Source organism: Dendrobates tinctorius, unplaced genomic scaffold (genome assembly GCF_039654945.1).
Source record: "Dendrobates tinctorius isolate UK_male_01 unplaced genomic scaffold, ASM3965494v1 ptg000160l, whole genome shotgun sequence".
Lineage (NCBI taxonomy): Eukaryota > Metazoa > Chordata > Amphibia > Anura > Dendrobatidae > Dendrobates > Dendrobates tinctorius.
This window is the reverse complement of record NW_027361827.1, coordinates 14,138,691-14,166,667: the sequence shown is the minus strand read 5'-3', so window position 1 is coordinate 14,166,667 and position 27,977 is coordinate 14,138,691. Positions and strand designations below refer to the sequence as shown.

At 41.6% G+C, this 27,977-nt stretch overlaps 1 protein-coding gene across 1 annotated transcript in view; it reads left to right on the top strand.

Moving 5' to 3' along the window:
- The window catches only part of PAX5 (paired box 5), a 402,829-nt gene that overhangs the window by 133,777 nt on the left and 241,075 nt on the right, over window positions 1-27,977 (top strand). The window contains exon 6 of the mRNA XM_073549659.1: window positions 11,103-11,278. Coding sequence (XP_073405760.1) covers window positions 11,103-11,278 — 176 coding nt within the window. The remainder of the gene's footprint in view (window positions 1-11,102; window positions 11,279-27,977) is intronic.

Below are 27,977 nucleotides of genomic sequence, written 5' to 3'. Positions count from 1 at the left end.
GCTGGCCCAGTGTAGGCAGAGGTTTCGGCTGGTTCCCACCTTCGCCAAACCTCTGGAATCTCCGGCCCAGACATCCGAGCCACATGAGGCCATGGAGGAGTCTCGAGTGGGATCTAAGTCCCGGACTGCTCGTACACGCATGGTCTGTTGTATCTGCCGGCAGTCAGGACATCTCGCCTCTAGGTGTCCTCAGTGAGCGAGGGAAAGTCCGCTCTTAGTGACCTTAGGAGCTGGTTCACTAGACGCAGTGACGCCATCTTCTAAGCTCACCTTTAGGGGGACAATCGGTATTGGTCTATCCACCCATGTGGTAGAGCTTTGCGTGGATTCCGGGGCAGAGGGTAATTTTATGTCTTCTACCTTCGCCCAACGGCATGCAATTCCACTGGTGATGCTCACCAAGCCAGTGACCACACGGGTGATAAATGGGTCGACACTACCCTCATGGATAACACATCAGACCATCCCGTTTACTCTATCCATGTCTCCATCCCATCAGGAGACCATCTCTCTGCTAGTCATGCCCGAGGGAATTGATGAGGTTCTCTAAGGGATGCCAAGGCTACACTACCACTCCCCTCATATAGAGTGGCCTTCAGGGAGAATTCTGGGATGGAGTAAATCCTGTGAGGGTAGATGTCAGAGGGAATGCCTTCAGGTTGCTACTACAGAGGTACCCGCAGATCTTTCCTCTCTCCCCACACACTATTGGCCTTATGCGGACGTGTTCTCCAAGAAGGCTGCGGAGACTCATCCACCTCACTGTCCCTATGACTGTCCTATTGACCTCTTGCCTGGTGCTGAGCCTCCCCAGTGTTGAGTTTATCCTCTCTCTCTCTCTCTTAGACGGAGGAGAATCTGGCAAGAGGATTCATTAGTAAGTCAGTGTCATCTGCAGGGGCGGGGTTCTTCTTTGTACAGAAGAAGAACGGGGAGCTACGTCCATGCATAGATTACAGGGGTCTTCACGCCATCACCGTTAAGAACAAGTAACCTCTGCCCCTGATATCGAAGCTTTTTGATAGGTTGCGGGGAGCAAGGGTTTTTACTTGATCTGCGGGGTGCCTACAATCTGATTTGCATCCGTGAGGGTGACGAATGGAAGACGGCATTTAACACCAGGGATGGGCACTATGAATACCTGGTGATGCCCTTCGGGCTTTGTAATGCTCTGGCCGTCTTCCAAGAGTTTGTGAACGACATCTTCCGGGATATGCCTACCACCTCAGTTGTAGTCTATCTGGATGATATTCTCATCTACTCTCCAGATATAGACTCCCACCAGAGAGATGTTTGCAAAGTCTTCGACCTCCTACGGGCAAACTCCCTCTACGCTAAGTTGGAGAAGTGGGTGTTTGAGCAGGAGTCCTTGCCTTTCCTGGGCTGTATCATCTCCACCCAGGGATTGGCCATGGATCCTGCCAAGCTACAGGCGGTGACGGATTGGCAGGAGCCTCATTCCCTTAAAGCGGTGCAGCGTTTTTTGGGATCTATCAACTACTACCGCCAATTCATCCCCCACTTCTCAACTTTGGTAGCTCTCTTGGTTGCCCTCACCAAGATGGGAGCAAATCCTAAATTGTGGTCCATTTATTATGGAGGTGGATGCCTCATCCGTCGGTGCTGGAGCAGTCCTATTCCAAAAGGATGCTCAAGGTCAGAAGCATCATTGCTTTTTTTTTCTAGGACCTTCGCACCGGTGGAGAGGAACTATTCCATCAGGGACAGGGAGTTGCTAGCCATGAAGTTGGCCTTTTCAGAATGTTGACACCTACTGAAGGGGGTTTGCTATCCCTTCCAAGTCTAGACCAACCACAAAAATCTGGTATACATACAAACCGCCCAGCGGTTAAATTCTTGTCAGGCTAGATGGTCCTTGTTCTTCTCCCGATTCCACTTCACCCTCCACGTTCTTTCCGTGGAGAAGAACGTTCGCGCCGACGCTCTCTCCCGCTCCGTAGTGTTATCAGAGGAGGAAGAGCCTCGGTTAATTGTCCCTTCAGAGAGCCTGAGAACTGTGGCCCCGGTTTCGCTAGAGTTTGTGCCCCCGGGCAAGACTTTCGTTCCACCTAATTTGTGACTGGAGGTTCTCTTTTGCTCACTCATCCAGGGTGGGTGGACATTTTGGACATTTTGGGACCAAGAGGCCATGTGAGCTCCTGGCAAGGACATACTGGTGGCTGCATATGGCCCGTGACGTCGGAGACTATATTCGGGCATGTGTCTCCTGCAGCAAGAATCGGTCTCCTCGGCAATGGCCTGCTGGGTTACTTTACCCTCTGCCGGTGGCAGACAAGCCCTGGGAGATGGTCGGGATAGACTTTGTGGTGGGCTTACTCAAGTCTCGTGGCTGCACCGTTATTTGGGTAGTCACCGACCATTTCTCCCAAATGGTGCACTAGGTGCCTCTTCCGCGGGTGCCTTCTGCATGGGTCTTGGCGGCGTTGTTCATTAGGCACTTTTTCCACCTACACGGCATGCCTGACAAAATCGTCAGTGACTGGGGTCCCCAGTTTGCGTCTCGGTTCTGGAGCTTTGTCGTCTGCTCAGCATTGAGCTGAATCTCTCTTCAGCTTACCATCCTGAGACGAATGGGTTGGTAAAGAGGGCCAACCAGACCCTAGTCACGTATCTGCAACACTTTGTTTCGGCCAGGCAGGATGACTGGGCGTCCTTGCGCTAAACAACACCATAGCTGATTCCACTGGACAAACCACATTCCTCCTTAACTACGGCCAGCATCCGCTGGTTCTGTGCTGATGCCCGTGTCTTCCACCGACTCTAGGGTGGCAGACTGGGCAGTAGAGGCATGTGACATTTGGGACCGCACACAGGATGCCATTCGGGCTTCCAAGGAGAGAATTATGGGTTCCGCTGATGCTCACTGGCGCCCCGCTCCAACCTTTGCTCCTAGCGATCTAGTGTGGCTCTCCGCCAATAACATCAGGCTGCGAGTCGAGTCCACTAAGTTTGCACCTCGCTTTATAGGTCCCTTCAAGGTCCTGGAACAGGTTAACCCTGTGGTATACCATCTGGCTCTTCCACCATGCCTCGGTATCACCGACAACTTTCATGTGTCCCTCCTAAAACCCGTTCACATGTCCCGGTTTTCCAAGTCATCTGCCGGGACATCGGGCTCGTCTACTGACGATTATGAGGTGAATGCCATTGTCGGGTGCAAGGTGGTATGAGGTAAAAAGTTCTGGTGGACTGGAAGGGTTATGTCCCAGAAGACAGGACCTGGGAACCTTTTGAATACATTCGTGCTCCTCAGCTCATTGCAGCTTTGGAGCCAAGCGAGGGGAGCATGTTAGGTGCCAAGTTTCTCCCACTGCACAGGGTGAATATCAAGCCATGTCATCTGCGGTCTCCCATTCCTCTACAGCCGCAGAGGTTCCTGCTCAGCAGAGATGTCGGTTCCAGCGTCTTGCCCATGCTAATGTTAGGCGTCTGGTTGCTACTCCAGGCTCAGCTATTGTATCATGCATGAGTCAGCAGCGAGCAGACACTCCTGGGACTAAGTCCTGCTTTTCTCCTACTGAGCATGCCCGTGGGACAACCTCTCATTGGAGGTCGGAGTTCACATGCTCAGGTCCTATTGCAGCTCGGATTGGGCCATCAGGAAGGTCCCGGAAGGCTGCGCCTATAAAAGGATCGCACGACCGCACGGTTGTGCGCTAATATAGAAAAAGATTAGATCATGTGGAGTGAGTGTTGTATGCATGTATAAATGTCTCTGGTGAATGACTCATTAAGAAACCCCTACCCTTGGTACACATGTGTTGTGCAGCCTAGCCTGTTAAGCGCCTAGGTGTAGGTAGAGGCAGAGTTAGAGACTGGCATCAGTGTCCACCGGTGGCTCTACACGCCACGGTTCACTTGCTCAACACTTCACCATAGTCAGCGTCTATAGTGGTGTCCAAAAGTGCAACGCCGTGTGCTCAGAAGGTCTAGAGGGACTCTGAACCCGTGTTCTTGGGGAAGAGTTCTGTGACCACATTCTGTTCTCTCCCTTGCTGAGCTCTGTGAGTTCTATCAGACTCCGGCATTTATGTTCTGCGGTAGTGCGGCTCTGTGAAGTAACAGAGTCCGCTCCAGTACACATTGGGTGACTATTAACCTGCGTGTGGTCTTTTATACCACCATATAGCATTCACCATTATCAAGCAGCAGTTTATCACCTCTGCACGGTGGACCCCGGGCTGCGAATGCACCTTACTATCATCTTTATTATTTGGTGCGTTCCGACAGCCCTAACAGTGTCCATGCCTGAACAATAGGTGTTCGGTACGGATGTCGAACTTTGCTGTTCGGGTTCACCCATCATGATGACTTTACAGCGTTTATTATTCATGTACTGTGATGTCACTGTGGCATTGTTGCGTTTGTTTCTGTTTGTAATGTTTAGTAATATCCTTGTATAATGAAAATCTGTGACATCACTACTATTATTGTTTGTCACTTTACTTCAGTTACTACACCTGTGGTGTGACTTCTCTATCTTTTTATGATCACTGTGTATTAATTATTACATTCCCGTGTTGATTATTTATGTTTTGAAATACCATTATCTAATGATAGGATTCTTTTAAAATATTCTATAATTATTTTTGTACAGTACAACAATTTGTATATCATCAATGGCGTATCATATGAGGTTTAGGTGAACCTGCTGGAAACTGTAACTTGAAATAGTTTAGTGATTTCTCTACCAATTCAAAGGATACAAGAGTTTGTATGATTACTGGTATGATTAGATGTGAGCTTAGCAAGTGTTCAGTAGAAGACATGAAAGGGATGTCATAATTTACATGTAGCTGGCTGTTGTGATTTACTCTGAACAGCACTGACCAGCCAGCAATGTGCTGTAATACATGCACCCTGTAAAAACAAATGTTAAGCATGATTAAAGAGGTTGTCCACTACTTTAGCATTGATGACCTACCCTTAAGATAGGTCATCAATGTCCGATCATTCTGAGTCCGACAAATGGCACCACCTTTGATTAGCGGTTATCGGTGTCGGCGGTGGAGGGTGATGGCCGGAAGTACTCTATTGTGGAGCTGCTCCGTCTTTTGGTATTGACCACCACAGGGTACCACACATCCACCTCATATTCAGATCAATAGGAAGCGGATGTGTAGTACACTGCGGTGGCCACTATCAGAAGACGGCCAACTCCACAAGTGAGCTAATCATTGGCTTTAATCCTAATTAAAAATGTCTTATTTTTATGATACTGTACATGCAATACAATAAAAAGATACAAAGGTATTTATTGTATATAGTTATGTTTCAAATTGACAGGCTTTACTTTGTTAATCAGAAGTTTCTAGAGTAAGGCTCCTACTAATAAAGAATTTGTACATCTTGATCATATCACTATGGGTGAAGTCGGCTTTTTGGTCTACGCTTTGTCCAATAGCCTATATAAATCAATTTTGTTATAGAAGGTGATGTCTGTAGTGAGAAATAAGACATTTGGAAGTAATGGTGAAAACTGCACAATATCCTAAATATGTACATAGGGATAAATGGGGTATAAGAATTAATAAAGTAGTACAAATGCAGAGTAAGATTCTCTATACAACTACACATTTTCCAATAAGAAGGGAGCTGTTGCTTTATTTTGTGTTAAATTCACGCTTCAAAGGACACTTTACATCTTTAAAAGAGTGAGTTGGAACTGTGCAATACATGTTTACCAGTGCAAGCAAGTCTTCTTTTGTGCCAGATGTCTTTTTGTTTGTAAGAAATCATGAAAAATATACATTAACTGCTATGTAATTATTACGATGATGGAACATGATCTTACAAGATCTCAGGACACAGTTAAAGCAAATTACTGCTATTAAATTGGACCTCATTCCAAAATACCCTTTTTGCTCTTCGCAATAATTCATTTCTTTTTTTTTAAGGTTGTAAATGGCATAGGTAGCATCCATCTTAATTAGTCGGCACATTCCTGTGAAGTAAAGCAATTATCTGAGGCTCAAAGTAATATAGTTGGAGACTATTGGTATTAGAGTCTTTCAACATGTGATGTGTCCTTAAGATGATTTAATGTTCATATGTATGTTGTAGTGAGTTAATAGTGTGTAAAATACTGATTTAAACCTAATAGAACAGAATGTCATCTCTTGGAATAGCCAACAAAATACCTAGAAATAAAAAAAAGCAATAAAACCGACATGTACTGTTTTAATATTTTGAATTTAAAGACTTTTTCAATGTAACAATTTGTTTGCAATCTTAGTAAAACAATACATAGGAACAGAAACACTGTCTCCTATTTGTACATATGACTTTAGCTCCCATATAAACATTAATGAGGATATTTGTAACTAGTGGTGTGCTGTAGGAACATCTAGAAAAAAGGTTGGAAACCTTTAGGCCCGGGGTCAGACTTGGGAGAAACTCGCACGAGTCTCGCATGTCAATACCCGGCACTGCTGCTGGCACTCGGGACCGGAGCATTCAGCTGCATAGAAATACATGGATCTGAACACTCCGATCCGAGTGCCAGCGGCAATGCCAGGTATTGAGGGGAGAGACTCGTGCAAGTTTCTCGCAAGTCTGACCCTGGCCTTATAGACATTCTCTAACTTAATGATGATCAAAATAGCATCTAACATAGTATCTTTATATGGCACTTCAAAATAGAATATATTAGCCTTTTTCAGGGTTGTGATTATTACCCGAAAAAACCCCCAAAGAGATCCATAATAAATATTAAAAATTTCAATAATCTTTCTTTAAAACATACAAAAAATAAAAAACAAATGCCTCTAAAGGCCCCGTCACACTAAGCGATATCGCCAGCAATATCGCTGTAACATCACTGGTTTTGTGATGCAGCAGCGATATTGCTAGCGATATCACTATGTGTGATACTTACCTCCGACCGGCTCCCCCGCTGGTTATCGCTGATCGCGCGAGAACGTCCTGGGCCGTTTCTCGTCGTCAGCTTCCTGCTGGGCTTCCTGTGGCGCCGACGAGCGATGCGTGGACGCGGGCGGGAGGACGACAGGATCGCCGCGTCTGACAGGTAAGTAGCGACCCCCGACCGCTGCTATGTCGCTGGTGAGATCTGCCTGTGTGGCAGCTCACTAGCGACCACTTAGCAATGCACCAGCGATCCATATCGTTGTCGGGATCGCTTGTGCATCGCTAAGTGTGACAGTACCTTAAGGGACTTGTAAAGCTAACTGAATTAGCACCTAGTAATTTTAAGACATTCCGGACTCACAACTAAGATATAAATACGCTAATATTTACGTCGATTGTCTCTTCAGAGAGGAAGAGGACTAGAACTCTAGTGCCACCTATTGGAAGTAGCAATCCTAAAAGTCAATGTCGACCCTTTAACGAGCCTTAGTTACATGACTTAGGATAAAAACCAAACCAGAATCTCAATTTGCAGACAGAGTTCTAATCCTCTTCCTGTCAGGAGCATGCTCAGTTAAAAAAAACGGATCTGTGGCTGGCATCCGTCATTTGACGGATGACGATGGATCCTGCGCCCATAGACTTTCATTCTAGTAAATGACGGACAGCGATGGATCCTTTGCTGTCTGATTTTTGGACGGACATAAAAAACTTTGCTTTGTGCGTCGTGTCCGACCGCTGGATAAAAATTTTTCGACGGATCCAGCGAACAACGGACAAAACGTGAGGCCATCCGTCTCAAGCCGTCGCTAATACAAGTCTATGACAAAAAAATGGATCCAGCAGCATCAGTCGCCGGATCCGTTTTTTTTTCAAAAAACGACTGATTGTGACTTATGGCTAAAAACTGATGTGTGAAAGGGGCCTTACATGACTAAGATCTTACTATAGCTTTCATGTATTTCCTATCACTATGTAGCAATAGCCAAAATCTGTCCACATAAAAGACAGGCAAGAATTAAAATGAGCATTTGGTGCAAATTTTTTGTACAAATTATTTTGTTGTATTCTCTACATGCTCTGCATCAGACAGCAGAAACAGATGCTGTGTTATTACAGTGATACCTCTATCAGTAGCTGTATAACTACTACGCACGTAGTGCACATCCACAGAGGAAAGTACTAATTACAAAGGTAATTCCACTAATTACACATTATCTGTAGTGCTTTAGATAGTCTTATTGTATAGGCTCAATAACTTGAGTTTTACTAAGGTGTGGATAATTCCCATTTGGCTCCTACTTATATTATATAATAAACTGTTCTATATCCTTACAGCACATATATAAATTGTGGATATTAGATCTGTTACCGAAAAATAGACCTACATTTAAAATGTGATGCACAGGTCTGCATGATCGCCAATTTGTAACCATATTCAATTCTTGTTGGATGAACACCATACAGTCATACAGAAAATACCCTATAAGTCAGTCCCAATAAAGGGAAAAGCTTGAATATTTTCAGCAACTAACAGATAAGGTATTAGGCACCTGTAGAGATGTATTGTAAAAAGGTATGACACCATTTGTATTGTCTATCATGTTTGATACATTTACATTTCAAATACATTTTGAAATTTTCAATGTATTTCGATGAAGCCTTCAACTGCATCTACAACTGCATCTGAATACTTGAGGAGTATGTAAACCTTTTAAGCTTTAAAGAGGATATGTATTTTGATCAAGGAAATGGAGTTAAATACATTAAAATAATCTTTAAGCTTCCCTGATTCTCCTATTCTTTTCCATTTTGCACTTTGTCGCTCTATTGCAGAGATATTCACATATATTTCTTTTGGAGCACAGTGTGTGAAAACTATGCTGTGGAGTCCAACTGGGCATTTCCTCTGAATCTTCTCTGGGGTCGTGAATATTCACCCCGTGCTCCCAAATACTGCCAATCACAGCTCAGGAGCTGATCTAGCAGTTTAGCAGTATCTGAGTTGGGATTGGCAACATCTGGAAGGAGGGGGTGAAAGCGCACACCCCTAGAGAAGACTGTGAAGAATTGACCTATTGGTCTTCAAAGCAGAGATTTCACATAATGTGCTCAAGAAAAAGCTTAAGTAAATGTTTCTGCAATGAAGCAACAATTGTGCATTTAAAACATTTTTGCTGAAGCAATTTCAATAGACCTATCGAAAGGAATTACCTGTTTGTAGCTCTATAGTACATCATGGCTTATGTTCATTTGGGTTAGGATCGTGTTACAAATGTGTTGGAGAAATTACAATAACAAATCTTCTGTGCATATCCCGGGGAACTACATACAATTTTTTGGTCTTTTTAAAACTTGAAAACATCTGCATTTATGGTATGTTTTAAAAATGGAAATAATTACAGTGGCATGAACACCAAAGAAATGTCCACCAGTTCTATTGTGTAAAATAGAAATTTGTATTTACACGTGGCATATTTTTTCTACACTGCACATTACAATTATTGTTATTACACTGTACAATCATAAAAAGCACTCCTTGGCTTTTTTCATCTTTGCATTTTAAAAGCCATAACTTTTTTTTAAATTTTTCTATCATTGTGGTTCTTTGAGTTTTTTATTTTTTGGGGGGGATGAATTGTATTCTTTAATAGGTTTCCTATAATGTGGTTCCTATAATGTATAATATTCGAAGTGTGAAGGGAAAAAGTAGGAAAAGTTCAGCAATTCTGCCACTGTTTAAATTTTCCTTTTTACCGCATTTCTTAGGACTCATACTCACTTTCTAGAGACTCGCATGATTCTCGCAAGAAAACCTGGCACTGCCGCCGGCACTGGGACCGGAGAATACGGCTGCATAGAAATACATGTAGCCACCAAATAATTTGTTTTTGTGTTGCTCCATTTCAAGACCCATAACTTTATTGCTTTTCCATCTATCTAAAGATCTGCTTAATATCTTGCCTATTTCTGCAGGACAACTTGTAGTTTTCATTTCTTACTTTTGGGGTACATATTAGTTTTACATAACCTTTTACTATAGTTTTGGAAGTCAAGATAAACAAAGCACAGAAACTTTAACATTGTCTTTTTTTAACTGTGGGAAATAATTGTGCATTTTACTGTATGGGATATTATGGATGCAGTGATACAAGTCATGTATTTTTAATACAACATTTTTCTGTAGATGGTGATATTTCATATATTTAAAAGGGCTGCTGATTGCTGGGGATCTGACTGCTGGGACCTTGAATGATTTGGGGAACAAGGCTGTGCAACATTGAGAACAAAGCTTTATTGAGCCCCTTATTGAAAGGAGAGAAGGTACACATGCTCTGTCTTCTCTTCATTTATTCTTTATGAGACTGCTGAAAACAGCCAAGTGCTGTGCTCAACTTTGTCCAGCAGTACCATAAACAATGAATGGAATGGAAGCATTCACATCTCTGCTTTGCTTCATTCAAGACTGGGCTTGGAAAAAAAAACTCTGCTCTCTATGTTCAAGAGCCATGTTCTTGTTGTTTTGGAGCACTGCTCCTGGGATTGGAGTTCCCAGTGGTTGGACTCAACCACCCAAACAACAATGATGTGCTTGAAGGCATTTGAATGCTAAATACATCAACACCTTTATATCTTCTATCTGTGGCTGCCTTCCTGAGAAATCAGCATTTTATTTCATATACAAATGAAGCATTACCTGCTATGGGCGTTAGTAGTTCGCTGTCTGTGTGACATCAGGTACCAGGTAAAGAAATTAGATAGTGAGCTATCAATCAAGCAAAAGAGGCTGATTTCTCAGGAATGCAGTAATGGGTAGAAGATATAAACCAGTCAATGGATTTAGCTTTTAAGGACCTGCATTCTCATATAGGCTTTTTTTAGGGTAGAGTTGGAGGTGTGTTTTTGATCTTACTGACAGATTTACTTTAAGAGCCTGACCAGTAATAAGTAATGGTCCAACTGCATTATAGGAGCTCACATAAAATATTGGTCTTTCTACAACTAGCAGCACTGTGAATAGTAATACAGCTCTGTACCATAACTATAATACTCTGTAACTATTAAATTACAATTATAAATACGTAACCATACAATAGTGAACATACAATTTATAGAATATTAGCATGGAGATTTAACTACTAAGAAACATGTATATTATTTCTGGACTTTCATGGTATTCTTCTTGGTATTAAAAATCATCATTCTTTTTGTAGGAATTCAGGAATCTCCCATACCAAATGGCCATTCGCTTCCAGGAAGAGACTTTCTCCGAAAACAAATGCGAGGCGACCTCTTTACTCAACAACAGCTAGAAGTGTTGGATCGAGTATTTGAGAGGCAGCATTACACTGATATTTTTACAACTAGTGAACCCATTAAACCAGAACAGGTATTATATCAACTTTAAAAATACTTTCCATATTATTTTTTTTTCATCAAATGTGACCTAATGATAAACCCAAAAAATAAGAAAGTCGCAAATAATACCATTTATTGTTTAATTTATTTTTTGCATTTTTTTTAAAATACGCAATTAACATATTTAGAACATTGGTGATGAATGATTGGTAAATGTACAGTATGTTGCCACAAATACAGTATAAGAGACAAGTGCAAATGTAACAAATGTTCATCTTTGCATTTTCATTATTTCTTTTTCTTCTAGGAGCGATAACTTTTTATTTTTTTTATTTTTCTATTGTCATAACCATATGAGAGCCTGATTTTTGTATGATGAGTTTTTGTTTTAAAGGATATCAATCATTTTACTGGAATGAATGTACTGGAATGTTTTGGAAATTGGGAAGCAAACCAAGCGAGGTGAAATGGTGATAAAAATGTATTTGCAGCCATTGTTGTTTAAGATTTATTTTTATGGTGTTCATCATACATTAAAATGACCAGTGAACATGATTTTCCAGGTCAGTAAAGTTATGGCATTTTTTTTATTTGAGTGGTATAAAAATTATTGCAAATTTGTAGGAAATAAATTAGCTTAGTGTTGCTATTTTCTCTGACACATACACTTCCTACTTGCTTAGGCTAGCTTCAGACTAGCGTTTTTACACGCAGCGCACGGCGCCACTAAGACCCGCCCCCTCCTGTCATCTCCGCCTAGTGTCGCACATCGCTGCATGCGATCTGCACACCCTATCTTTAGCATAGGGTGCGCAGACCACGCGCTGGCCGTGTGCAAGTAGGATTTTGCGTGCGCTGCACCCTTTTGACGGTGCTCCGAGCGCACCAAAATACAATATGGTGCGTTCGGTGCACCGTCAAAAGGGCGCAGCGCACACAAAATCCTACTAGCGCACGGTCTGCGCACCCTATGCTAAAGATAGGGTGTGCAGATCGCATGCAGCGATGTGCGGCACTAGGCGGAGATGACCGGAGGGGGCGCGGCAGGGGCGGGGCTTAACGACACCGTGCGCTGCGGGCAAAAATGCTAGTCTGAAGCTAGCCTTAAACATCAATGAACCTGTGTGAGGCCTTGTCTTTTGTATGGTGAGTGCATGTTTTTAATTTTACCACTTCAAGGTATAAATAAAAACTGCTTTTTATTGCATTCCAGAAAATGGAAAATCTACAGATGTGGAAGTTTGATTTTTTCCCACTTTAATACAGGAAAGATGTACTGTATATCTTTATACCATGTTAGCCAGTAGATAGAAAAATATTCAGGATTGAGAGTCCTCAGTGGTTGATACCTTTTAATGGCTAACTGAAAAGATGGTAACACATTGCAAGCTTTCGAGAATGCTGAGGTCTCTTCATCAGGCTAGACTAATACAAAATCTGAAGAGTCACATATTTATGTGCTGTGTTGTGCATAAATATGTGACTCTTCAGATTTTGTATTAGTCTATGCCTGATGAAGAGACCTGAGTAGTCTCAAAAGCTTGCAATTTGTTACCATCTTTTTAGTTAGACGTTAAAAGGTATCAACCACTGAGGACTCTCAATTCTGAATATTTTTCCACTTTAAGAAGATTACCATTTGGTTAATAAACTTTGTTATAATAGATAGTAGTTTTGCATTGCGGCAATACCAAATGTGTTTATTTTTATATTTTTATTTTTAAAGAGGGAAAGGGAAGTGATTAAACTTTTATAATTTTGTTCTTTACATTTTTTATTTACTTTTTTGCCCTGCTAGGGGACCCGAACCTGCGATTGTTTGATCACTTGTTTCATTCACTACAATACACAATTTTTCAATGCATGGAGAAAATGATATTCTCCTATAAAGCTCAACTTCAGACGACAGAAAAAACATCATGGCAGCCCAGAGGGCCTTCATCCGGCCCCAGCTTCCATGACATCTCATTTGTACCCCATGATCGCATTGCAGGGGCCATTGGGAGCCTGTGCAATTGATCCATTTAAATGACGCTATCAGAAATGCTGTGTTGCCCAATGACTAACATTTTAGAAATGGTATTGACTTATAGATGATAAACTCTCATGATGTAAGAAGAATGATTTCCCTAGTTTTTTTGAGATGACTACGCATTTTCGATTCGGTTTGTTTTTATTTTTTTTTTAAATTTGCATCCTGAGTATCCTTTTCATGCTTCAACCCCATTAAAGAGTATATCTACGTTTTCTAGTTTTACCATAGTAGCTTTTCTTCTACATTGTCCTTCTATCTAGTGCAGATTGTCTTCACAGTTTTGCATTCATTATTGCTCTCCACAGAACAACCACTTGCATCTGAATAATATTTTGCAGCCATTCTATTTAACTGTTTCCCAAATCCACTGTTTATGCAGTTCTCTGTTTAAGCAAAATGGAAGAATTAATGGTTAAATGTTTCCCATTTATTGCAACATCAATATATCTTGTTAAGCGGAACCATGAGATTAACAACTTGATTTGTTCCTAGGAGAGATCACCGACATGGATTAAATTGATAAATTTACAAGCGGGCTTGCATTTAAAACCCACTTGAAAATTATCCAGTGTTATTTTTGTTGAAGGAGTGTTACTGTACATGGGAAAAAAGTATTTAAAATCTTAAAAGATCTTTTGCTTTGTAATTTAATTGAAGTGACAATTTTCACAATTAAGACTTGCTGGTCTGGGAAACATTTTTTTATTTTAGAAATTACTTAAACCATTAAACAGTAATTTTGGATACAATTACTGTCCAATAGATCCAATCCACAAAGTTGTATTACATGACCCTTTTAGCCTTCTAAAGCTATGTTCACATTTGCACTAGCCTTCTCTTCCCCAAATTGGCATAACATATATTAATATGATATGCCATAAAAAGACTTTAGTAGGGCATTATGCAATCCTAAAATATGTACACGACATCAATTTTAAAATTAATATGAGGTTAAAGTTTACCAAAACGGTTGATACCAAATATCGAACTATTGCAAGTAGTTTTTTTCAACAAAACCCGCTCCTATGAACACTTTTAGGAAAATATCTGAGAGGTTTTATTTTTCCTGAAAACAGCACATATGTAATTGAACCTGTGGCTGCACTTCAAGAAGAGGAAACCTTCTTTATTCCATCATGCAATGCTTCAGTATGCTTGAATGTGCTTGAATTGCTGCCTCAGTTTCCATATTTCCTGTATGGAGGAAAAATTAGGACCAAGTCTTAAGGTGTACACCATATTTTGCTAACATAGTTATTTCAAAGCTGTGCCCAACTCTTATCATCTTTCTCATATAAATGATATAATAAATGTCTAATTTATAGAAGCCCCACCCCTGAGATCCCCATTGATCACTGGAACAGGGTTCCTATGTTTTTTGTACCTTCACCCTGCATGACCACTATGAAAAGAACAAAGTGGTGGTTGAGCATGGATAGTGACTATCCATTCATAGTCTATGATAGAGGCACTGTGTGTATGTGAGAGGCAATTCATAGTCTTTATGAGAGACAGCCAACTTGCTGTTCTGATCAGCATTATAGACATTGAATGGAGAGGAACTGCACATGCTCAGTCATTGCTTCATCTAAACTATTCCTCACTGCAGTTGGCAGGGAGGAAGTATGGGGAATCGGGAACCTTGTTCTACAGATTGATGGACGTCCTAGCAATCAGACATTTATCAAGTATCCTCTGGCGTTAAACATCCAGTGTGGGACAAAATATTAATGGGTATGTGCACACGTTGTACTTTTGTCCCGCATTTTTTACCCACTCATTTTTACCCAGGATTTTTCTTTCCCAGCAAAATGAGCAAGGTTTCTAAAAATCAAATGTTGCTAATTTTTAGTTGCATATTTGAAGCAGTTTGAAATCTGTAGCATGTCAATTCTAGTGATTGGTGAAAAAATGCATAAAAAATGCAACAAAAACACAAGTTTTTTTGCATCGTTTTTGATGCTGAACTGTCTGCACCAAATGCTTAACGTGTGCACATACGCTAAAGGCACTTAGAATGGGAAACCCATAGTATTATATCTCCATTTATCATGTAGTAGCTGTTCACAGTGTTGATACGGAAGACTACAATGACTTGGAAGACTACCTGTTATACATCTTCATATGTAGACAGTTAGATTATTTCTGTTAACATTTTCTTATTGGAAAAGGTATAATGTCATTCTTAATAAAAATGTTTCAGCTGTAAAACGTGGTGTTCTGGTTCCATCAAGAGAGCATATTAATCACCCAGTGTTCTTCTAGCTGTAGGTTAAGAACTTGTAGAAATGTAAATTTTCTTCTAGCTTCTGGCAGAATTGTACTGCTGTCAGGTTGCTGCTTTCAAACTGCATGAACCTGCCCTCACTCGCCTCTGTCTGAATCTGTGTTTTCTTGAGATGGGAGTAGGAAGCAGGTCAGATTCTCCACTGATCTTGTCACTATAACTGTAGCATTCACTAGTCAGTTTTTTCTCTCTCTCTAACCATATGTCTTGTTAATGAAGTAGCAGTTGTGTTGGAAGAAAAGTATAACATAGTTTGTAGTATGAAAATTTAAGAAGCGATATGCCAGCTCTCCATGCAAAGAATAATTTTACTAAATTTTAACAATAATCGGAAGATATTGAGACAATATTGAACTGGGGTACCTTGAACCCATCAGAGGAAATGATTGTGAGGGGAACATCTTCCATCTATACAGAGTCTATGCATGTCCATTGCTTCATTCTAGCCATTATTATTCCTCTATATGCAGTACATATCATATTATGCAAAGACCGTTTCATACAGAGATGTCATCATATAGAATTTTGCAGTATATTAATGTCTTAGAGCTTAGGTGTTTTTAGGGTGAGAATGAACAAAATACTGTTACGCCTGTCAGATGTGTATATTCACAATATACTATTCTGATATGGAGTCCAAACTATCTTATCTATACACTTATAGAGAAGGAAGAAGGAAATAAGCTGGTAGTGAGACTGCATAATATTGGATTCTACCAAAGCGTTGTATGAGCTGGGGAAAAGCTATTGCACTTAAGCCTCATTAAACTGATTCTTCTTGGCATGAATCTTAGATAAGGATAGCAATTAGAACAAATTCTTGGATCAGTGACCTATCCTCAATAATTCTTCTCACCTCTATTATCCATAACCTACCATATTATTAAATGGTTACTGTGATTTTAACAAGCTTTACGGAGATGACTAGCACAAACAGATAAGTAATTTTGTATTATGTTTTCAGAAAAAATGTTTCTTTCTCCACTTATTAGCCACTTTTTTCCTTTCCCTGCCTCCAGAGCGCAACATTCAGTCTGAAAGATAGCTAAAATCCATCTTGCTCAAGACAAGACACATGAATCTGCCACCTCTTTGATAGATCAGATTCTACTTGCCTATTGTTGTCGATAGACAGGGAAAGGGAAAGGAATAATGTGGATCAGAGTGACACAGACAGAGACTGCGCTTCTGCTATCTCACCCCAGTGCTGGATTCACATTTGCACTGCTCAGTACTGTTGTGAATTTCTCTCCATGCTGCTGTTTCTGATTAAGCTACATAGAGACAGGGGAGCAGAAATCCAGCATAACTGTGCATATAGGAGACATTGTAGCAGATAGTCTCAAGCAAAGCTAGTTCACTATTTAAAATAAAATTAGAAATGGAATATACAGATGTGAATACTAAAAAAATGCAGGCTGCAAGTAAAATTATTGTCAGAAACAGTGTTCTTCATGTACACTTTACACATATTTTGAAAAGTTATCCTAAATGACATGTACATTTATAGAGAAAGTATTTTTGGCATTATTTATTAAGATTGGTGTTTTGCAAGCCTGTCTTAATGAACGGTAATGTTGGAATAATGTGCATCTGATTCATTAAGAGTATTGAGAAAAGAAAATACGGACGGCACAGCTTTTACCGTGCGACTTCTGGTGGTGTGTGGTATTCGGAGCGCTGACTGCTGGCAGCTTCGGGTGCTGGTCTGGAAATCCACAATGTTGAATCCGTTCAAAGACAGTGCGAAACGGCTGTTGTCAGCTTTCACTCCACTCCTGGTATCACTCCCCCAGCCGACATGTACTGCATGTGCCAATAAATCAAGCGATACCTCCACCAGCACGTTGAGTGCAGTCTTTCTTTCTCTTTGGACTGATTCATTAAGAGGTACATGCTATTTATTGAATTAGGTGCATAGTTCAACTGGTGTGCACAGGGCCGGATTAAGGGTAGCCAGGGCCCCGGGCTGTTCAGACTCTGTGTGCTCCCCGGTCATGTGACGGGGTCATTTGACGGGGTCGGGAACTCACTAGTTTTCATGACACGTATGGTGCATCAAGGGGTGGGTAGGGGTTAAATACTGAGGTGAAAAACTCAGCAAATACACAACGTGTGCACGAGGCCTCACAAATACTGAGGTAAAAAACACCAAATACTCAGGGTGTCCATGAGGCCTTACAAATACTGAGGTAAAAACTCACCAAATACTCAGCGTGTGTACGAGGCCTTACAAATACTGGAAGGCTTCCACCCAACATCTAGTCCTGACTCACCTGTACCTAACATCGAAACTAGCTAATAGTCTGCAATCACCTGCTGACCTGGACCCATGACCTGTCAGACAAGTTACTTCACATGAGTCACACAGAGGCTTCTGCTTCATGAACTTCCCCAAATAGAAGAAGCAGCCTCCGATGTGCAGTCTGTGGCCGGATACACAGGAAGAGATGCTCCTCGTTACAGGCTGTGCCCAACATGGCAGCAGAGGGATTAACGCCACAGACAAGTCTCTTCACACACTGGACACGATGTTGCATCTGGCGATGAACAAGCGCACATTGCGCAATGTCAGTCATGTCCCAGATTTTCAGCATGTGGAGGACCAAGGGGGGACAAAAAAGACCCCAGGATTGGAATAGGAGCATAGGAAAGTGGACAGCGGTCGGAGAGGCAGGGTTTATATAGGGGTCGGAGTAAGTAAATTATATATATATATATATATATATATATACATACATACACACACACACACATATTACTACATTCGGGCAGCGCACACATGCGCCATCTCAGGTTGTATAACTTTCAACTGGTCAAAACATTTCTCTCAGTAGGCCAAGAAAGAAATATGGCAGGAATAAAGTACATGTCATAGTAACTTATGTGTGAGGCAGAGGTGACAAGACTCGCCCTCTCGTGCTGCCCACCTTACTAGAGGTGCCCACTGCCCATATATACAGTAACAAAGTTGATAGAAACAGATGACTTCTACTATGATGATTAGTTACCGGTCATCTGTGTATGGACACCTTCCCAGAAAAAGAGTTAAATCCTGGTTACAATGTTATTATTATTAATATTATTATTTATTTATATAGCGCCATTAATTCCATGGTGCTGTACATGAGAAGGGGGTTACATACAAAGTTATAGACATCGTTAACAGTAAACAAATTTACAATGACAGACTAGTACAGAGGGGAGAGGACCCTGTCCTTGCAGACTTACATTCTACGGGATAGCGGGGTAGAGACAGAAGGTCGGGGGTGCAGCAGCTCTGGTGGTGATGAGGCGGCAGCTCAGGCGGTGGTGAGGTGGCAGAATGGTCATTGCAGGCTGTAAGCTTTCCTGAAAAGATGGGTTTTCAGGTTCAGTTTGAAGGATCCGAGGGTGATGGATAATCGGACGTGTTGAGGCATGGCATTCCAGAGGATAGGGGACATTCGGGAGAAATCTTGGAGGCGGTTGTGTGAGGAACGAATAAGTGTGGAGGAGAGTAGGAGGTCTTGGGAGGATCGAAGAGTATGTGAGGGAAGATATTGGGAGATTAGTTCAGAGATATAGGGAGGGGAAAGGTTGTGGATGGCTTTGTAGGTCAGTGTTAGTAGTTTGAACTGGATTCGTTGGGGAATTGGGAGCCAATGGAGGGATTTGCAGAGGGGAGAGACGGGAGTAGCGAGGAGAGAGGTGGATTAGTCAGGCAGCAGAATTGAGGACAGACTGGAGTGGTGCAATAGAGTTAGTAGGGAGGCCACAGAGGAGAGTGTTGCAGTTGTCAAGGCGGGAGATGATGAGGGCATGTACAAGAGTTTTAGTAGATTGTGGACTCAGGAAGGGACGGATTCTGGAAATATTTTTGAGTTGGAGGCGACAGGAGGTGGCAAGAGATTGGACGTGCGGTTTGAAGGACAGGGCAGAGTCGAGAGTTACTCCAAGGCAGCGGATTTCAGGTGCGGGAGAGAGCATGATGCCATTTACCATAATAGATAGATCGGGTAGGGAAGATACGCAAGATGGAGGAAAGATAATGAGTTCAGTTTTGTCTATGTTGAGTTTTAGGAAGCGAGAGGTGAAAAAGGAGGATATGTAAATGTTACGACCCCTCAGTGTCACCGCTTACTACTGACCCCAGGACCTCCCCACCACCCACTATGGAGATGACTGGAATCCCTGTATAATGCTATTCCACACTGAGGTACCTCCATAACTCGGCTGAGATATACCCTAGAAGAGTAGTATCGCAAGAAGTATCCCAGGCATTCCCACCCTGAAGTGAATGAACTTGCAGCTACCGCCCCCCTGAGCAGCACGGAGTGGCCAGGTCTTACCTGCGCCCCCGGCAGGCTTGGCGTCCCCAGGGACTGACTCATCCTGCTGTACCCCAGATCCCTCTGCACAGCCCTGGCCTTGAGCTCCACACAGAGGTGGGGATCCCTCCTGCACGCCCGAGCGCCCCTCTCCATGCCAGTCCGGGAGCAGCAGAGATTGCAGGGGGCAGAGAGTTTGGCAGCAGGAAGAGATTTGCTGTATTACTGAACCTATGATGATGATTTCCAGCTGCGGAGAGGACATGTATGACAGCTAGTCCTGGCCGCCTGCTCGCTGTCATCTCTGCGCTGCTGCTCGATTACACAAAACTAGACAAGGGAAACAAGGAGAGAGTAAAGAAACATTAGGCAGCCACTCCCCACATCATCACTGCCTCTACCCCTCTCATAGCTCCTCCTGGTAACTGCCTGCACCCATGGCCCTGCTGTGATATGCCGGGGGTTACATGGGGGGACATAGGACATCCATTATACTTTATACACTCCAGCTGACTTTATGCCATAGTGATAGATGGATACATGATAGATCACAGACAGGACACATTGCTATCAATATTGACAGCTGAGTGTTATCTCCATAGTCACAGAGCGTTACATAGGAGCACACTGTACAGTCAGGTGACACTGGTCACGGATACCCACCGCTGCCCATGGCCATGGGGTAGCTGTAGGGCTATGGCGGAGGCTGCTGGCCACTCTGGGCTGCGCTCAGCAGGGCTCCCAGGATGGTACTGTAGTTCTGCTGCTGCTGTTCGTACTGTCTGCCCCCAGTGCCGGCCGGGCTGTACGCCGGGGTCGGTCCTGCAGGTGCGATTTGCTATCCATGCTGTGCTCCCTCCCAGTGTGCTGCTCGGTGCTGTGCTGTGAATGTGGCCAGTCACAAGACTCAGGTCATATGACTGCTCCCAACTGCCTGACTCTCCTCAGCTCAGCAGGAAGCTCGTCTTAAAGCGACAGCACCGCGATCTGCAGGCCGTCTGTACCTGTTACCCTACAGAGGAGGAAGCCTTGAAGGAGATAATGAAGTGGCGGATTATAATGGGGCAATTTACCCTGGGCTGGTGGGCCCCCCCACACCACTGGGCCCTGGGCTACCTCCCAGATTGACCTCATTATAATCCGCCACTGGGTATACGCTTCTACCAGAAATATCAGAGACAGGAGTAATATTTCTGGCGTAAGCTACGTCATGCATAACATTTGATCAGTTAGACCAGATAGGCTTCCCACCTGGTCTTTCCAACACTGCTCCACTCACTTTGGCGAGGCTGGCTGATTTTACTGTAAAGATACCTTAAGTTGTTAAATTTTTTAGCATCTTCGAGTTATGCAAAAAAATTGGCGACATTTGAAGGTGTTTTCACCAGAATTGTTACAGCAGTGACAATGTAACAAAGTGTGATAAGTAAAATGAACGAATGTTAGCAAAATTCAAATATTACGCCATAGTTTTATTAGATTATTTTTATCACAAACAATGTGAATGTTGTGGATTGTATTAGTCACTTTCCACATCTTCTCGTGTACGATAGCCTTACACTGAACACTGTTCAGTGTTTGCAATTTCAAAATACTTGTAGAAACTAAAAATGCACATTGACATATCCCCTATTAAAGTGGTTGCCTGGCCTTATGATATTGATGACCTATTTCTAGGGGGTGTCAGGTATCGAACCGCCAGCAAACTGAGATTAAAGGGGTTGTTCAATTTCTATAAACTTTGTCCATAGACTGAGTGATATGTAAAAAATGCAAACAAATTTGAGCAATTCACCTCCTCCAGTGCCCAGTCTCATCTGCTGCTCCACTCTCTGTTGATTGGCTGCAGTGGTGACATTACGTTGACAGGACTGCAGCCAATCATTGAACTTAGAGTCTCTTGCCATCTATATCAGAAACATCTCCAGTGCAGCTGGGGCAGCAGCAGAGACACAGCAATGACTTGCGGTGGAGTAAGTAAACCATATTCCTCATCCAGATGTCTGTGATTTTTCTGGTGAGTAAAGACACGGACCATTGTTAATTAGTGGTTCTGATCTGATTTCAATCAGTGTTTGGTCAGTGTGTCAGTTTTTATGATCTGTTTTTCATTAGTGATTTTCTCTGAATAAATTAATTATGTGTATGTATTTGGACAAACATTCCACCAAAAATTAGTGACATGTTCACATATTCATAGACTATAAATAGTACATAAAAATCACTCATAGAACATGCCCATGATTCACAGATGTCTGAATGAGGCCTAAGTTTGATTTTTTACATGTTCCTGAGCCTATGGGCAAAAGTTTATTGAAAAGGGACAACCCATTAATGATTTATTTTAAAGAAACATTCCCATCAAAGTTCTTATCATCTTAATATATTGCAATCATCATATTATATAGCACTGTGTACTTACAATTCCTCACTTTGCCTTTCTACCCTGCTATTTCTTCTCTTCGCTGGCTATAGAAACAGGAAGTCTCTTGTTCCTGCATTTATCATCCACCTCTTCAACTCCTGACCGAGAGGCTCTCTTTTCTCCCTACCAGGGCCTTTTGCAGGGACCCATGACTAATACATAAAAAATTGACCTCCTGTTTCTACATAGAGCTTAGCAGGATTCAGTTAGTCAGTTTTTAATCATGTGATGTCATAGAGCTAATGGAAAAGAGAAGAATTACCTGAGTAGAAAGGCAAAATGAGCAATTGTAAGTACACTGCTATATAATATGACTGCAATATGTAAGATGATAAAATCTTTAATGGGAGCACTTCTTTAAGGATAGGTCATTAATATCATAAGGATGGACAACCCATTTAATGTTTTTTATTATATATATGAGGTGTGAAGACACTGCAAACCCAAACAATTATCAGATGGTGCTTTAGTAGTTTACTGCTGTATTTACCAAGACCTCATGATGTTAGATTTTACATAATAATGAGTTGGTTATATCAACTTTAAAAATTCGTACATAAATGTCATCATAAAAATATGTTATTTTCTCCATTTTATTATTAAGTTTACCTAAAAACTTATTGGTAATTGCTGATACACATCTACTGCAGAGTAGTAAATGTATTTTGAGTACATTGATATAAGCAACAAATGGCTTAAATCTAAAAGCTTGCAGTCTTGTCCCTTAATCCAACTTGGCCTAATAGAGACTCAAGAATTTATCCCTTGGCTTACTTTAAACCAAGCAATTTTAGATGACAGTTTAAAGTTTACACATCCTTCCAATACATGTGTAAGATTTCTTTTTATTGATTTTTATGTGTGAGATATGGGACAAACGTTATAGAGCACCTTTAATGGACTGTGGATAAGATTTAATTCTGTTGTAGCAAAAACATGGTGTTCATGTTTTCATGTGAAAAAAATCTACATGCATAACCTAGATAATTATGTTCTTTATATAAAATTATCTATCATGCATTTCTACAGACATCACTGAATTCGCAATAATTAGCTGCTGAAAGTTTAGTGCATATAGAGAAAGTGTCTATGAAATGGAGAATAGCCATTTACCCCATGCTTAAATTAGATATGATTACCATATATACTCATGTATAAGCTGAGATTTTCAGCACATTTTTTTGTGCTGAAAACGCCCCCCTCGGCTTATACACGAGTCAGACATCAATACTCACCCTCCGTCGCTGGATCTCCATCCCTGCATCTCCGTTATCCAGGCGCTGGCAGCTTCTTCCTATGCAGAGTAGTCATGTGGTACCGCTCATTAAGGTAATGAATATGCAGGCGTATCCACTCCCATAGGCGTGGAGTGCATATTCTTTATCTTAATGAGCGGTACCACATTCAGGCGCTGGCAGCTTCTTCCTATGCAGAGTAGTCACGTGGTACCGCTCATTAAGGTAATGAATATGAGGGCGTATCCACTCCCATCGGCTTGGAGCGTATATTCTTTATCTTAATGAGTGGTACCACATGATCGCTCTGTACAGGAAGAAGCTGCCGGCCCCGGGACAACGGGGAAGCAGGGAAGTGCAGAGACCACGCCAGGAGGGGGTGAGTATGACGGGGAGGATGGGGGAGCCGAGCCAAGCTATGCATACACAGGGGAGTACAGGGGAGCCATGCATACACGGGGGAGTATGGGGGAGCCATGCATTCACAGGGGAGTATGGGGGAGCCATGCATATACGGGAAGTGCGAGGGAGCAATGCATACAAAGGGGAGGACACGAGACATGTATAAAAGAGGGAGGATGCCGAGCCATGCATACAAGGGGGAGGATGGGGGAGCCATGCATACAACAGGAGGAGCCACACATGCTAGGACAGGGATGAGGGGACATTGCATACCTGGCTTATATTCGAGCCAATAAGCTTACCCAGTTTTCCGTGGTAAAATTAGGTGCCTCAGCTTATATTCGGGTCAGCTTATACTCGAGTATATATGGTAATCTCCCATTTACTATTGATAGAAAAAGAGAAATAAAAGACAAAAAACAGGCAGAAAAAATTAATAATCTAAAATGAATATGCATGGTGTATTTGAACCCGTTCTGTAAAGAATTCTTGGATATCCTTGCTTGACTGGCCCAACTTTTTGTTATACATTGGTTGTACCCAAAGAAATTCTTGGCATGTATATGCTGAGTACATTCTTAAGGTATATCCTTCAAAGTATCTAAAAAAGAACTCTTTGACATATGTCTGGCTTGTGTATATTGGTAGATACTTTTTTTTAGAATAATGTAAAATTTATTTAACTAGACATGGGATTCAGACACGCAAAAGCCTATAAGTAACTGAATGATATACAATTGTATACATTAGAGCGTTGTGTTCAGTGCATAGTTGTAGATGATTTCCCTGGTACAAAGGCCAATCCTATATAGGAAACACAATGGTCCAGATTCATCATTTGAATTTTTTTAAGTTGCTTTCCTTTTTTGTCTTGTGGCATTATTTGACATTTTTGATACCAAATTAATCAAAATTGAGCAAGTGATTCATGAATTTGACGCCATATCAAAAATGGCCTTTCTTGCCGTCTTGAACTGTTTTTGCGACTTTTAGCACCGAAAGTCGCACATTCCTGCCAAAAGTTGCAAAAATTGCACCAGAGTTTCGGCAACTCAAAAATACATCAGTTGGGGAGGCTGGAATTAAGCTGCACCAAATTTTGCAGTGTTTTGAAAAGTTGCAAGTTGGTGATTCAGGCTAAGACATGTGGAATTGCAAGACTCAAGCGGAAAGCCAAAAAAAAGCGAGCACATATGAACTAGACTTAAAAAAATGTGCAAATAGAATAGTGAAGAGGTTGCAAACAAAAAAAGGGGGAAAACATATAAAATTAGACAAAAAACAGGTACAAAAGCAATGATGAATCCGGGGCAATGTGAACAGTGTTTAATGTTATTCCCTCCATCAAATATTAGAGTTGAGCGAATCTCTCAAAATTCAGTTTGGGCATTTGGTTGAATCTGCTGGGAATTGGTTGAAAAACATTATAAACCCATAAACTCACTTCTCCTCAGCCCTCACTCTACTTTTCCAACTGCTAATGTCACTTCCTGACACTCCGCACTCTCATCTGGTCTTCCAGTCAACTCTTCTTACTTCTTTTTTTCCTTTGAGTCTTTTGGGAGCATCGCCATTGCTGACTAAGTGCTTTGCTGACACATGGGACATGATGCATTTTCGTCACTTTGATTTGCCAGAAAAGTACCACCAATTCCGATTCACTTGTATCCACAAATTCTGTGAAATTCTAAACAAATTTAATTACAGCTCTGGAAAAAATTAAGAGACCACCACATCAAAACCATGTCATGGGCAGCCCATTCTACAGACCTGAACCCCATTGAAAACCTCTGTAATGTAATCAAGAGGATGATGGATAGTCACAAGCCATCAAATAAAGAAGAACTGCTTACATTTTTGCGCCAGAAGCAGTGTCAAAGACTGGTGGAAAGCATGCCAAGACGCATGAAAGCTGTTTTTAAAAATCATGGTTATTCCACAAAATATTGATTTCTGAACTCTTCCTGAGTTAAAACATTAGTATTTTTGTTTCTAAATGATTATGAACTTGTTTTCTTAGCATTATTTGAGTTCTGCAAGCACTGCATTTTTTGTTATTTTGACCATTTCTCATTTTCTGAAAATAAATACGCAATTTAGTGCTTGGAAATTCAGAGACATGTTATCAGTAGTTTATAGAATAAAAGAGCGATTTATATTTTACTCAAAAATATACCTATAAAAAGAAAAATCACACAAACTGAAAATTTTGCAGTGGTCTATTAATTTTTGCCAGAGCTGTAGTTTTGGATGGATTCGATTGTCTGTATTAAATGTTTTCCTGCATCAAGTAATGTGTCCCCATATTTCAATCAGAAGAGTTTTCTGGGAAAAAATGTTTCCCTCCTCATTAGCTTTTGCTAGGTGAAAATAATATGCTCAGCATTACTCATCCTCCACAAATGATGTCACGACTACAGCGAACTTTTCAGCTGTAGCCAAACTCTGGGCTCAGCGGCTTTGCCAATGGCCATTGTAGAAGGGAAGGGCTGCTGAGCCTAGTGGTTGATTGGCTGTACTGGTCATATGCGCTGTAGTCATGACACGACCAGTGCAGCTGGTCAGCAAAGATCGGTGAGTGGCAAAGATGCAGGATAAGATATGTGGAGGGTGAGTAACACCTGAGATTATTTTAGCCTAGCAAAAGCCAATAGGGTGAGAAACGTTATTTTTGTAAATTCCCTTTGATGTTTCCTACACTGATATCTGTTGCATACAGATGCGAGAGAACTAAGCTCCAGCCAGTGAAGAAAAGAATGTTGAAAATGCTGAAACACATTATCATTTGATAATTATGAAGGCGATCATTACTATATTGTATTAACATGTGATGGCAAAAGTTTTTTTCTTTAAAGGGAATGTTTCAAAAGGTTTTTGATATGTAATCTGAGGGCAGCTTAAGGCAGGGGCTAAGACATTAGATATTATGCTGTGCGTGTGGTTGTTTCTGTACAATGGATGTTTTATAAGCAGGAGATTATCTTTGCCTGGACTACAAGTCCCGTGAGCCCCAGTCCTACCACACCCCCTCCTCTGATAAGCTGCTTACTGTCAATAGACAATATACTTGGGAGATGTTCCAGCAACTTCGACCAAAGGATGGTTAAAATCAAAATACTTTATTCCAAAAAAATGATTAAAAACAGAATAGATGCATAAAAAACATATGGTTCACCAATGTGACAGACACTTACGCGTTTCGGACTAGAGGGTCCTTACTCATAGCTTGACAATGTACACAGAAAGATGTGGTGTGGGCAGGGTTAGTTTATTGAGCTCTGTTTCATGTTACATCTAAAAACTCTGATTGTGTCACATCTGCTATGTTATAGAAAGTCAAACCCCCCAACTGCTACACTCAGAAACCCCTCTAATCTTATTAATATTCCCTGCATGCCTTCTGTCTCTCTTAATTGTGCCCTTTGGAATTCTCGCTCAGTGTGTAATAAACTCTCCTTCATCCATGACTTCTTCCTTTCTAATTCTCTTAACCTCCTGGCTCTTACTGAAACCTGGATCCAGCAGTCAGACACTACCGCTGCTGCTGCTCTTTCATATGGGGGATTACACTTCTCTCATACCCCAAGATTAGACAAAAGAGCAGGTGGAGGCGTTGGTCTGCTTCTATCACCAAAATGTACCTTTCAGGTTATCCCTCAAATATCCTCACTAGTCTTCCCTTCTTTTGAGGTCCATGCTGTCAGACTCTACACCCCCTTCTCCATGCGAGTGGCGGTAGTGTATCGTTCTCCCGGCCCCTTCCATCAGTTCCTGGATCATTTTTCCACTTGGCTTCCACATTTTCTCTCCTGTGACATCCCTACCCTCATCATGGGCGATTTCAACATCCCCATTGCTCTTCCCCTCTCCCCATATGCTACTCACCTTTTATCTCTAACCTCCTCATTTGGCCTTTCACAGCTTACTAATTCTCCAATGCATGAAGACAGAAACTCCCTCGACTTGGTCTTCTCTCGACTTTGTGCAGTGGATGATTTCACAAACTCCCCTCTCGCGCTCTCTGATCACAACCTTC